This window comes from Emys orbicularis, chromosome 24 (assembly GCF_028017835.1).
Source record: "Emys orbicularis isolate rEmyOrb1 chromosome 24, rEmyOrb1.hap1, whole genome shotgun sequence".
NCBI lineage: Eukaryota > Metazoa > Chordata > Testudines > Emydidae > Emys > Emys orbicularis.
This window is the reverse complement of record NC_088706.1, coordinates 8,670,327-8,683,787: the sequence shown is the minus strand read 5'-3', so window position 1 is coordinate 8,683,787 and position 13,461 is coordinate 8,670,327. Positions and strand designations below refer to the sequence as shown.

General features: G+C 56.2%; 2 protein-coding genes across 2 annotated transcripts in view; both read left to right on the top strand.

The window, feature by feature from the left end:
- SH3GL1 (SH3 domain containing GRB2 like 1, endophilin A2) overlaps nucleotides 1-13,461 on the top strand; it is a 208,481-nt gene that overhangs the window by 33,877 nt on the left and 161,143 nt on the right. The window lies entirely within an intron of this gene.
- LRG1 (leucine rich alpha-2-glycoprotein 1) lies at nucleotides 3,064-4,113 on the top strand. The gene has a single exon (XM_065421948.1). It carries the CDS (start codon nucleotides 3,064-3,066, stop codon nucleotides 4,111-4,113), a length of 1,050 nt encoding a protein of 349 aa, XP_065278020.1.

The window sequence follows — 13,461 nt, the reverse complement described above, 5'->3', positions numbered from 1 at the left end:
TGCATTTTCCCCGCACCCTGGTGGGGGTGGGGGGGTCCCTTTAGCCTGCGAGACATATGGGAAGGGGGTCTGGAATGCAGACTCCCAGCGGGGCCCGGAGAACAGAAGAAGCCGGGTGAGGAATTCTGGTTCTTCATATTTATTGTAGCTGGGAGAGACCCGGGATTTAAAGGAGCAGCAAGGCTGCCACCGGCTGGTCACGGCAAAGGTGGCACCTCCCAGAAAGTGGCTGGGCAGGATGTTTGTCTCTTTCTGTCACCTGTGGCCCGGTTGGAAGTAGCCCAGGTTTGGGGGGTGGGAGTGACTGGCCCGGGAATCCCATTAGGGGAGGGACTAGCTGAGAACTGATCCCTTGGAGAGAGGGGAAGGGAGGAAACCATGCAGCAAAAAGCGAGAGTGAAACAGGGGCCCAGATGACTCAGCCTCAGAGCAGAGAATAACTCAGCGGCCAAGAATGTATTTGACGCCGTCGCAGGTTCCTTGTGACTGGATGAGTTCGCAAAGGGCTGGCCTGTTCCCCGGCTGGGCCCTCTGGATTCAACCTCCCGGGTCCGAGTTCGGAACCCGCCTCCAAGGTGCCCTGGGAGCGAACGTTCCCGCCCCAGGGGTCGCCCGCTGGCGCCTTTGGGGAAGGCCCGGGGCGCAGACACCACCACATTTATCGTCGGAGCGAGGGTTCTCGGGAAGGGGCTGGCCCAGCGCTGATCGGCCGGGACGGGGAGCTCTGCGTGGGCTCTGGGCTGTGGTTGAGACCAGCGGCTGTCACTCCCAGGGACAGAGTTCGCTCACCCCGTGGATCTCCCCATAAGAGCGGACTTAGCCCTCCCACCCCAGCCCGCAAACACTGGCTGAGCCCAACCGGCAGCCCCCTGCTCGGAACCGCTGTCACAGCAAGAAGGGCCCTTCCCCTGTCCTTGGACCCACCTGCCTCTGGGAACTTTAGGGGGGATATTCTTGATGCCCATTTTGTGGGTGCAAACAGCACCCAATTTCTGCTCCCCCCAAAAAAAATATTCCAGGCCTCAAACCTGACTCTTTGCACCACCACCCACACAGCGGGTTCATCATGCCAGTCTGTGCCCACAGTTCACAGATGCCGCCTGGCAAACGTGGCCAATAGCTACACTGCAGAGGATCAGGGTGTGGGGGGAGGGATTGGGAAAACAGACCTTTGCTCAATGATTTATCTGCCCGATCCCCAGAGCTGGAGGACAAGGGGTCGGGAGCTGTGTTTGCAGACGAATCGTACATGGGGATACAGGCGAGCAAACAATCATGCAAACCCCAGAAAAACATCCCCCTCCCCCCCCTGCCGCCCCTTCCCCCGGGTTCCAACCTGAGCAAATCCAGACCGAGAGCCAGGCGTGGAGCTGAGCTGGCTAAATAAACCACAGGGAAATCAACCACAAAAGCCCCTTTCAATCCGCACAGCTGCTGTCATTGTCCTGGCAATTGCATCAATCAGAGATAAACATATTCAAAAATCCCTGCCATGGTAAACACTGGTGGTGGAGGGGGGGGGGGGGGGGGCTGGGGCCTGGGGAATGTGTTTGTCAAGGTGCACTTTGCTCACTGGTTGAACTGTGCATTGCCAGGTGGGGGCAGAGCAGAGCCCCACACCCGGAGCTGGGGGGCTCGGGGAAGAGTGCCTGGTGATACAGGGGCCGCTCCAGCGCTGCCCTACCCCCGTGCCGTCATTCGCACCAGGGCACCATGGGCACGACATGCTGCCGGCTCAGGATGGTCATGCCCAACCCCCGCTTTGCCCTGGGGTCGATGACTCCAGGGCCATGTGAAATTGGGCCCAGGGAACTGGAGCAAGGAGCAGCACAAACCCCGGCCCCTCTGGGGAGCCCTTACCCATCAGGGGAACAAGGTTCGGTGGAGGGGGGAGGGGGAAAAGTGATCACAGGTGTTGGGCCAAATCCTCAGCGGGCGTAAACCGGCCCCGCTCCATCAAATTCAGTGACGCCATTGTCCAGCCGCTCAGGAGCAGGCCCGTCGCTCCGGCGGGTTTCGCAAAGAGGTGATTTCTCAACCCGGCAGAGCGAGGGGGCAGTTCCCAGAAGGAGCCCCAAGGCCGCCCCGCCCCCGCTCTCCCAGCCCCAGGGCCGATGGGCTGGCTAACGGGACCGGGCTATAAAGAGCCAGCCCCAGGCACGCACAGGACAGTGTCCCGGAGGTGAGGAGCGGCCAGAGACGAGACTCAGCCAGGTGGAATCGCAGTCAGGGAAAGGTAGATACGGACTCGGGGCGTTCACCAGCCCTGGCCCCGGGATAGCACCAAGTGAACAGCTGGTGATTCCGGCTGGGAGAGTTTCAATTGCAATGGGAGTCGGGGTACATCCTGGGGGCGTTCAGGAGCCTGGGGGTGTTGGGGACTCAGCACCTGGGGCTTTGAGGCCAGGACTTGGGGATCAGGGGGCTCGATGCCACCTGTCCTGGACCAGGGGCTGCCTAAGGACCGATCTGCTCCCCCGTGTAAGGTTAGGACTAGTTGCCCACTGCCCCCAGGGGCCATTCTGGAATAGGCCAAGCGAAGGGGTGCCCTGGCCATGCCCCCTTTCCCCTAGGCAATGTCCCTGGGTGCTGGGGCTGGGAAGGGGTGGCCTAGAGCCTATGTGCCCCCCAGGGGTTCCCTGACTCTAAGGGAACCCCAGGTGGCCAACCAAGGGAGCTTTGCCAAATGTGGCTCCATGAGGAACCTGCCAGCAAGGATCTCCCCTCTGCCCTGCCGCGGAGCGTCCTCCTGTCTGGGGGAGGAGGGAACCTCAGCAGTGGGCCTGGTAGAGATGAAAAAAGTGAGACTCTGAATATGGTTGGGAGCCCAGGGCTGGACCGGCAGGAGGCGGCGGGTGGGGATGGAGGGGCATCAGCAGGATTGGGGGGTGGGGGGGACCCTAGGGCTGTGGGGCATGATTGAGGAGACCTGTGCGGACAGAGGGAGTAGGGCGTTTGCTCAGCGCCTGCCTGACTCCAGCCTCCCCGCTGAGCCTCTCGGCTTCCCAGGTCCCTTTACTGCCGATTAGCCGTGATAGCCCAGTGTGTGTTTCTCCCTGCAGGATGGGCCGCTTGGGGATCGCCCTGCTGGCTGCGCTCATGTCCTCCCTTCCCTGCTGGCTGGGAGCCCCCTGCCCACCCGTGCCCACCCCCAGCAACATCACACAATTCGTCTGCACCTCCCCGTCCCTCAGCAGCTTCCCGACCGGCTTCCCCGAGGAGACGCTGATGATCTCCGTGGAGTTCACCAACCTCTCCAGCATCGGCCCCGACGCCCTGCAGAAGCTCCCCAAGCTCCGAGAGCTGCACCTCTCCAGCAATCAGCTGAGGAGCCTGCCCGGCAGCCTCTTCCGGGATCTGCCAGCGCTGCGGGTCTTGGATCTCACCAACAACCTCCTGGAAGACCTGCCCCCAGAGATCGTGGACTCCTATAGCCCTCTGCAGCACCTGGTTCTAAATGGGAACAGGCTGGGGGCCTTGGAACCAGCGTGGTTCCAGATGCTGGGGGCGCTGGAGTGGTTAGATGTCTCCAATAACCGGCTGCAGGCCCTGCCTCCAAATTGCTTCCAGAACCTGAGCAGCCTGAAAAGCCTTGACCTGTCCAATAACCACCTGGACAGGCTGGCCCCGGAGCTGCTGGCCGGCCTGCCCAGCCTGGAGAGGTTAAACCTGGAAGGCAACCAGCTCCACTCCATTGTCGAGCACACCTTCGACCAGATGCCGCACCTCAGGTACCTCTTCCTCCAGCACAACAACCTGAGCTCGCTGCCTGCGCAGCTCTTCCGAAAGCTGGCCCGGCTGGGCCACCTGGATCTCTACAACAACAGCCTGACCTCGCTGGCCCCCTGCTTCTCGGAGCAGAACCTGACGCTGGAGCTGGATCTGTCCGGGAACCCGTGGGCGTGTGACTGCGCCATGCTCTCCTTCATGCAGTGGGCGACGGGCCGCTCCGTCAGCCTGTACGCCCTACAGCACACCCGCTGCGGGACCCCCGAGAACCTCAAGGGCCAGACGGTAGCAGCCGCGACCAAGGACACGCTCAGTGCTTCCTGTCCAGCTGCACCAGCAGAGCGCCCGAGCCCCTGCAGCCTCCCTCAGAGCCAGGCTTCCTAAGCTTAGCGTGGCAACGACCAGCTCCAGTGGGCAGCATGCCAGCTAGACATGGTGAGAGCTGCGGGCACTGCCATCTTCAACCCCCACGCCGCCACTGGGCCCCCGGGGCATGATGATGGTGGTGCCTTCCTTACCAGGGAATCCCAGCAGTGCCCACCACCCTTTCCATAGGACTGGCCTTTCCAGCTCAGGCCTTTCCCATTTGCCGCAGCCAGCTCACCCCCCAGGTCACTGATCAAATACCTGCCCAGCTGCAGCAGGAAGGATCAGACCCACCCACAGAGAAGCCCATGGCCACACAGCATTTCCCACTCCCACCCCCACTCCTCCATGCCCTCCTGCCTGACCCCTTCAGCCCCTCACCCCTACCATGCCTCAGAGATAGGAGCTACCACGTGCCTCCCCCCAGCCAGCTCCCTTGCGCAGCCACACGCTTGTGTGGGATGGTCTCCACTAAGCACCCAACAGCTCCCGCTTCCCCTACCAGGAAACCCCTCCCTAGAAAAAAGCCCAGACGTCTCTTAGGATACCGTCGTCCACCTGGCATTTGTCCTTATTCGGGCCCCAGCTTCCGAGCCTGGCACCCAAATCCCTTGCCTGGCACCAAGTAACCTTGGAGGCATCAAGGAGCCTCAATTGTGGGGTTTGGGTGGGCTCTGGGAAGTTGGTTTTATAGGCCACAGCATGGGCTGGAATTAAGCTCTGCAAGGGGTTGGCTTGGATCAGGGTCCCTGTCCTTGGGCAAGGTCCCCACCCCATCCCAAACATAGCACCGGTCTGCAATCAGCAACATGTACGCATCGCTCCCTTCTGAGCTGCCTATGGCCAGGGTTTCCCTTCCCTGCCCTTCCCCTCGCCGGCCTCTTCAGAAAGAGATCCTTTCCGCTGAGTGCAATCTAATAGGACTGACCTGATCTGGCTATCAAGGGGAGTCAGCTCAGCTCAGCCACATGCCTGTGATGCATCTCCTTGTAGAAGCAAAGGCAGGCAGTTGCAGGCTGGATAGATGCTCCCCCTACAAGGTCCAGAACATGAGTCCCCCATCCCAGGCCTCTGTTATCCCCTAAAAGATCCTAGCACCAGGCATCCCAGCCTGGTCCCAAAGATCAGGGAAGTTTGGCATTGAAAGAAAAGCACTAGAGAGAGAGGAATGTAAGCCATGACTAAATCCGGCTGCTCTGGTCAATGTCACCCCGTCCCTGTGAATGTTCTGGCCCTCATGATATTCTGATTGCAGCCATTGTGTTTTTTTTAATTGGAAACAAAACACGAAAAGATACACGTTAACGTCTCGCCGGCAAATTTATGGCGGAACTAGGGTCCTAAGGAAGGTTTAAATTAAACTGAATTGTTTAAAGCTGTTGCACAATTTGTTCTGATTTATCACGCCAATAAAAACCGTGAGCGAGCGGCGCCTCCGGACCCCGGTGTGGGTGGCTGGGCTTTTGTTTTATAAAGAGAGGCTGCTGGCTGTTGGCGTAACTTGAAAATAATCAAGGTGAACATGGGGGACACTGAGGGGTCTCTGATTCGATGGGGGATGGGGGAGGAGGACAAGGGCTGATGGGGGTGAAGTTTAATTGGTGGCCTTGGAAAGCGCTCCAAAAGTGTGGACCCTTCTCGGAACTTTAACCGTCTGCAAACTCAGGCTGGGGGTCTCCTCGGAGCTGGTTTGTTCTACAGATGATCCTGAGATGCAACTTCAGCCCCTGCACCTGGACCCCCAGCTTCCCCAAAGTTCAGGAGTCCTGACTCAGGTTAGCCCTTTCCAAAGAGATAGACCCAGTGGCCAAGGTCAGCTCCAGATCTCCACTTACTTGCCAAAAGCGAGTCAGGACTCCTGGGTTCTGTTCCTGGTTCTCTGCCCCAGACTCCATGTCCAGGGCCGGTGGCTGGCCTGCTGTAAGGGGTGATAATGTCTGTGCACGTGTAAAAGCGCTCGGAAATCTACGGCTGCATAATGCCAAGCATCGCTTCTTATTGCCACGAGTGACGGGCTTTGGGGCAGATTTCCTCCCGTGATCCCACAGCGCACGGCCCCCTTTACAAGCTAGAGATCTGTAATAGGTGCTGTTGGGGCCGTCGGCCCAGTCCCACCTACAATTCACAGTGCAGCATCCATGAAGGGGCCACCGGCTGGGCAGCACCCAGCCCACGAGGAGTCCAAAGCAGGTGGCACGTCACAGAACAATGGGGCAGCACATTCCAATGGACCCTTAGCTGAGCGCCTGTGCCACTGGGGAGAGGGGTAGGGTAGAGATCGTGGGGCCTGATTCTCTCTCACTTACACCACTTGTACACCCCAGTGACTCCACTGGCTTCAGCGGGGTTGCTTCTGATTTACATCGGTGTCAGCAAAAGGCAAATCAGGGCCAGTGGCTGGACCGAGCTCCGTCCCCACTTGAGCTTGTCCATGGAAAGAGATGCTGGTGCCGAGCACCCTAGCGTCACAGGGAAGCTAATGGGAGTTGAGGACACTCAGTCCCTCGCAGGATCAGGCCGCAAAAGCATTGTTATTATTATTACTGGCAAACCAGCCCTTTCCCTACCCCAGCCGGCCGGTGAAACATACGCTCACGGCGTCCCCAGCAGTGCCCCCGAGCCCAGAAATGTCCACACCATTGCCACTGCACCTCAGAGAAACTGAAGTCACAGCGCCAGGCAGCCGCCCCCCGCTAGCCCCAGGTTCCTGGACCGTCAGTGCATCCGGGTGATGCCTGCAGGGTCTGGCAGGGGCTAGCACACAGTGAGCCTGGCTTCTGTTCTTTCCACCTCCAGCTGGCTTTCCATGGGAATAGAGCAGCCGCAGGAGCCTCTCAGAACTGGAGCGGGTGTCTGGGGCTACAGCGAGATGGGCCAAAGCACACAGGAGCAGACCCTCCTACTTCCACTGAAGGCGATGGAGACTCTGCCTGACCCAAAGCCCACCCAAATCAATGGAAAGACTCGGGTTGATTCAGTGGGTTTTGGATCTGGCCTCTCATCCGGCCATACACATTCAGTCTCCTAGAGCAGGGGCAATAGCCGCGGGCGACTGCCCTGTCTCCTGATCACGGGCTTCCCCGCGCCGGGAGCAGCACGTCTCCGCCAGAGCGTGGCGCTGCTCAGACCTTAGGCCCCGCGTCAAAGCTGTTGCATCCACAAGCCCGTCAGCACAATGAGGAATGAGACGTGGACACGGGACCTATTAGCTCATCCGCCTGTGGGGCAGGAGGGCAGGACTGACCCCGCTTTTCCGAGCTTTGGGCCAGGCCAGTTTTCAGTGGCTCAAGTAGGGGGGCTTCTATCACTCCCCGTTGGGGAGACGGCAGCACAGAGCTCCCTGCCACGGGGGGTGCTGGGACGTCCCAGGCCACTGCAGCAGAGCTCCAAACTATCCTGCGGTGGGTCCAATTCCTCCTTCGGCTCCTCTGCGAGACAAATGTCCCATCTCCTGCCTCCCTCCCTCCCCTGCTGGTATCTGCCCTATGCACCCTCCCTACTGTATCTGGGAAGCTGCATTTTAGGGCCTTGTACTGGAAGTCACTGACCGAGCGCTCACCAGTGTCATCATCAGCAGCAGCACGGGGCCCTGGGATGCAGGCTCAATGTCTAGATGTCAAATATGCCTTGGCTGTATATTGGTTATAAGTTATGGTTGCTCCCTCTCTGCTCCTTTGAATCAGCAGACTGTCCCCTCTCCAGGCAACTAATCACCCCCATGCATATGCCAAACTGTTAGCTTCCTCTGACAGCTACAGACAATGGGCTCTATACGCCCATCCCAGCATGGGAGACGGCTTGTCTGGAGAGCAGAATGAAGCTGAAGTTGACCTAGGCAAAAGGAAAACGTCAATGTTTGCCCAAGGAGTCTTTCCCAGCTAAGACTCCATAATTGACCGGTGGATGAAACTCCCATCGCTCTTGATCTAGCTAAAGGGAACTGCGACCAGGTGACAGACAAGAAAAACTGCCTGTTTTCCTATGCAAAATGGCCATTGTGTCCCTGGAAATTACATTAGGTTTCACAGGGGAGTGGAGGCATTATAAATCACATAAGCTGCTTAAGGAATAATTTACTGCAGGACCCAGAAAAACCAAAGGCTCCCGAGGCCAAACTTCCTGATACCCCAGAAGAACCCAAACCACCAGCTTTCACCCCAAATGTGAAGCTGTACATGCCTCTGCTTTGACTGAAATCCAAGACACAGGCTTTTCATAAGTGAATATCCTTCAAAGTAACGTCTCTTCTATGGTAAGCCCTAAAGAATGTGAAATGCTTAGATATAATCAAAGAACGGGCAAACTATGTCTAGAGAATTTAGAGGAACTAGAAGGATTTTTGTTTGTAGAACTGGAGAAGCAATATGAATGGTCTGGCACAAGAAGGAAACACAACACCGAAGAAATACTCAGTGGTACCAGATGACAGAACAAGGAGTAATGGTCTCAAGTTGCAGTGGGGGAGGTTTAGGTTGGATATTAGGAAAAACTTTTTCACTAGGAGGGTGGTGAAGCACTGGAATGGGTTACCTAGGGAGGTGGTGGAATCTCCTTCCTTAGAGGTTTTTAAGGCCCGGCTTGACAAAGCCCTGGCTGGTATGATTTAGTTGGGGATTGGTCCTGCTTTGAGCAGGGGGTTGGACTAGATGACCTCCTGAGGTCCCTTCCAACCCTGATATTCTATGATTCTATGACACAAGCACCTAACCAGGGTGTATCTTTGAAATATTAAAAGAATTTGCTTAAAGAGAGGGGAAATTCCAGTTCATAGTGGGGCTAAAAGAGAAACAAACGGATAGAACATATGACCCCTCTAAGGAAAAGGATCAAAGTCATGTGTTATACAACAACGCCGTCTATTGGCTAGGGACGGAAGCAGCAGAGAAGCTAAGAGCCATTAGTTCTGAAACCAGCATATAAACCAAGAGGACACCGTATGGGACCCCTGAATCCAGAAGTGCTATCAGATGCGTGGGCCAGCCTCCTAGCCAGCTCTCCCCTACCTGGGTTACCAGGACAGAAGCAGTGTGATTTCATTTCACAGATTGTATTTCTCTGTGTGTTCTTTCAAATCGGTCCCTGCCGGTTCCCTCTTTGAGTCTGCACTCTCCCCATGGACATACCCAGTAACCATAGTTTGGGTTTTAATTTTGAACTAAGCCAGTGGTTCTCAAACTTTAGCAACCCAAAGACCCCCGTTTTGATTTATAATTTTTTCAGGGACCCCCAAGTCCCCCTGCTCAGCCCTTGCCCTGCCCCCTTCCCCGAGGCCATGCCCCTACCCTAGGGTGACCAGATGTCCCAATTTTATAGGGACAGTCCTGATTTTGGGGTCTTTTTCTTATATAGGCTCCTATTACCCCCCACCCCCATCCCGATTTTTCACACTTGCTGTCTGGTCACCCTACCCTACCCCGAGTCCCCGCCCTGCTCACTCCACCCCCCTCCCTCCGTTGCTTGCTCTCCCCCACCCTCACTCGCTTTCCCCAGGCTGGGGCAGGGGGCTGGGGTGAAGGAGGAGGTGTAGGTTCTGGGAGGGAGTATGGGTACGGGAGGGGGTGCAGGCTCCAGCCAGGCAGCGCTTACCTCAGGCGGCTCCCGAAAATGACCAATATCCCTCTGGCAGTGGCTCCTAGGCGAGGGGGAGTTCCCGGCCAATGGGAGCTGCGGAGTTGGCACTCAGGGCAGCACGCGGAGACACCACCACCACCCCGGTGCCGCAGGGATGTGCCGGCCGCTTCCAGGAGCGGCGCGGAGATAGGGCAGGTAGGAAGCCTGACTTAGCCTCACTGCGTCACCAGACTTTTAGCATGCAGGAGGCGCTGGGAAGGAGAGGGAGGAGTTGATCAGCGGGGCCTGCAGACCCCCAGGGGTACCCTCAGGGACCCCCAGGGGTCCACGGACCCCACTTAGAGAAAAGCTGAACCAAGCCATGCTATATATTTATGATTATTTGAATGTTTCTCCTTTGTCAGTCCAAGTACATTGGCCTAAGAGCACTTCAAACTTTAAGCAATTGCCTTTGATATTTCAAAGTAGTCCCTTTCACACCAAACTCTACAAACAACACGCACATAAGAGCGATTGAAAGGCAAAGTGCAACCTTACTCCTCGGAGAATTACTGGAAGTGTCATCAATGCGCTAGAGATACTAAAGAATTGGTAACTGGTGATGAGTAACTGCAGTATGAAGTCCTGGTGTTTGCATTGTTCCTTGATATCACTGCACAGCCCCCACACTGGTCTACAGTAACTGCTTACAGACTTCATGTGTAGTTTATGCTTAGTACATGCCTAGAACATTTGTTGTACCTGCACTTGATCAGTGAACCATGGGTTATACACTGATGTGGTTCTGGGTGAATTAATACACACTTGATTGGTTAAGAAAAACTAACTGTCCTGATCAGAGAAATACGGTCCCCAAGGTAAGATCTGAAAAGAACCCAGCCTTAAAATCAGTAGGCTAGCAAGCCCAGGACTCAATAAAAGGGATTATTCGACTTAAATTCCATCCCGATATTGGTTATAGCACTTATCATAGAATCATAGAAGATTAGGGTTGGAAGAGACCTCAGGAGGTCATCTAGTCCAACCCCCTGCTCAAAGCAGGACCAATCCCCAACTAAATCATCCCAGCCAGGGCTTTGTCAAGCCGGGCCTTAAAAACCTCTAAGGATGGAGATTCCACCACCTCCCTAGGGAACCCATTCCAGTGCTTCACCACCCTCCTAGTGAAATAGTGTTTCCTAATATCCAACCTAGACCTCCCCCACTGCAACTTGAGACCATTGCTCCTTGTTCTGTCATCTGCTACCACTGAGAACAGCCGAGCTCCATCCTCTTTGGAACCCCCCTTCAGGTAGTTGAAAGCAGCTATCAAATCCCCCCTCACTCTTCTCTTCTGCAGACTAAACAATCCCAGTTCCCTCAGCCTCTCCTCCTGTCACTTATCAAATTGGCAAAGCTAGTTTGTTAGATTCCAGCTTTAAAATCTAACTGGCACTTCATCAAATTCATAAAATCTCTCTCTCTCTCTCTCTCTCTCTCTCTCACACACACACACACACACACACACACACACACACACACACACACACACACACACACACACACACACACACACACACACACACACACACACACACACACACACACACACGAAACAGGACGTCCTCACTTTCCTGTAGTCACTTAGGTTCACATGACTGGCTGGAGGGTCATGCATGTGCTACGTGCCTTCACCACAGTTCCTCTGATGTGTCACCAACAAACCCCTCCCCCCCACACCCTGCTGATCCCATCAATATACTTCCATACACGAGATGGGCCCAAAGCAAAGCACTGAACCCAAACCATCCCACCCATATGGGGGAGCTCAGATCTGAACTCCATGGCTTGGGTTTATTTGTACATGATGAGGCCCCCTGAATCTGACCCCTTCCAAACTTTAGGGAAGTTCACTCACTTTGTTATACTCCAATTTGGGGGAGGGGAGGGTTGTAAAATTACTCAACTTTGCCCATTCAGCCTGGTATAAGCGGAAACAACACCCTGCAGTCAATGGATTGGGCTTTATACCAGGGCTTTATACCAGGGCTGTATTTGGCTCAACAAGTCAGTTACCACAGCAGTTCCATTCTCCGCAGACAGGACGGCAGACGCTGACCCAATCCTGCCAGGTGCTGAGAGCCCTCAATCCCCTTTGAAGTCAGTGAGTGTTGAGGGGGCTCAGCCCATGAATCAGAACCCCTGGGTCTCTTTCCAGAAGACATTGTGTGTGGATTCAAGTGGCTGAGATGCAACATGCTCTCTGAGTTGCCATGGCAACTTAGCCCTGAATAAGAGGAAACAGCGGTACAAAACCCTCCTGTATTTGCCATGTCCATTACATCACCCTCCTCTTGGGCTCGGAGAAGATGTTCCCAGCACAGCCAGATTTTCAGTGCTCACACTGTGCCAGGCTGGGCTCACCCCCTACAGCACCTGGCGTGGTGGCTGTGTCTCCCCCCGTCCCGTCCTCACTCCGAGGGCTGGCTGTGGGGGAATCACAAGAGATCTGCTGCAGTAAAATAGCTCAGGTTCTTGTGGATCAGTCAGGCTGTTGGGCTGGGCTGGGCAGTTCTGAATGCAAGGTGGGGTTTCGGCTCTTTAATCTCATCCCCGTTATTCCATTAGCCCCCCCTGTTCTGAGCTTCCCTTCTTTTCAGGGGCTCATGCCGATTTCTAGGGGTCTGATTTTCAAAGGCGCTGAGACCTCCCATCTGCAGCTGAAGTCAACGAGAGCTACTTCTGCAGAGCAGGCCCCTCGAGTCATGTGGCTTTGTGGGGCTGACCAGCTGAAGCAGGGTGGCTAGATGCTCTCTCCTTGTCCCACGCATCCCATCATCTCAGGGTGGATTGGGCAGAAAGGCAGCCCTGTCGCAGGGAAGGATTGGCGGTGGTCATTCATCATTGGTCTCCCTGATATGATTTCCTGGGAGCTTGGAGGAGTCAGGCAAATCCCTTGTAACTGGCAATTCTGATCATTTTTACACAGCCAGTGCATTAGTTTTACTGGGCCACGAATGTAGCTAGAGCTGCATAAAGGCCCCCTATAGCACCAGTTCCCAACCATGGCCGTGCTCGGCTGTCCTGGTATGTGACCGACACTCTGCCCCCGTACCGCCTTTGTACCAGCCCCTACTGCTGCCCACCTCCCATTCGACCAGGTAGACCATAGTCAGCAACGGGCATGGGTCCCGCATGCGATGCCCAGAGCGAGTGTTGCGGTGGGCCAGACTCCAGGGCAGATCGGAGCGCAGGCAACTGAACAGGAGCGTGGGGAGGTCTCGGGGCCAAACGCTGCTCCCCGTTACTGCAGGGTGACCCCAGTGGGGTTACCTCTGATTTGCACTGGTATGAGCTGCATGATCCCAGCCTCCAGCTAGGAAAGCTGCATCAGAAAAACAAGGGAACCTGTCACTCCATGGTTCACTCACTCGGCCCCCCACCCCATTATGTAGAGTCCCTCCTTCCTGCCCCCCCCCATGCTGCCTTTTCTTCCGGTGCTGCTCCCCCCCACACACACTTTTCTCCTCCAACACCCCCTCAACGTCCCTGGTGCGCTGCTCCCCGCACCCCGAGCCCGTCCAACAGCGAAACCCCCGTGCGCCAGGCAGCCCAGGGAGTGTGAGTCACATACCGCCCCCCCCCCGCGGCTGCAAGCGCCCCGCAATCGCAACGCACGTGTACGACTCCACGCCCGCTACGAGCCCGCAACATTCCATTCCTCTGCGTTCCACCCTTCCTGATTGGTCGGGGCGGAGACCTTCCCTTCACTGATTGGCTCCCGCTCCCTGCCATGTAGCCACCAAGTCCGCCCCC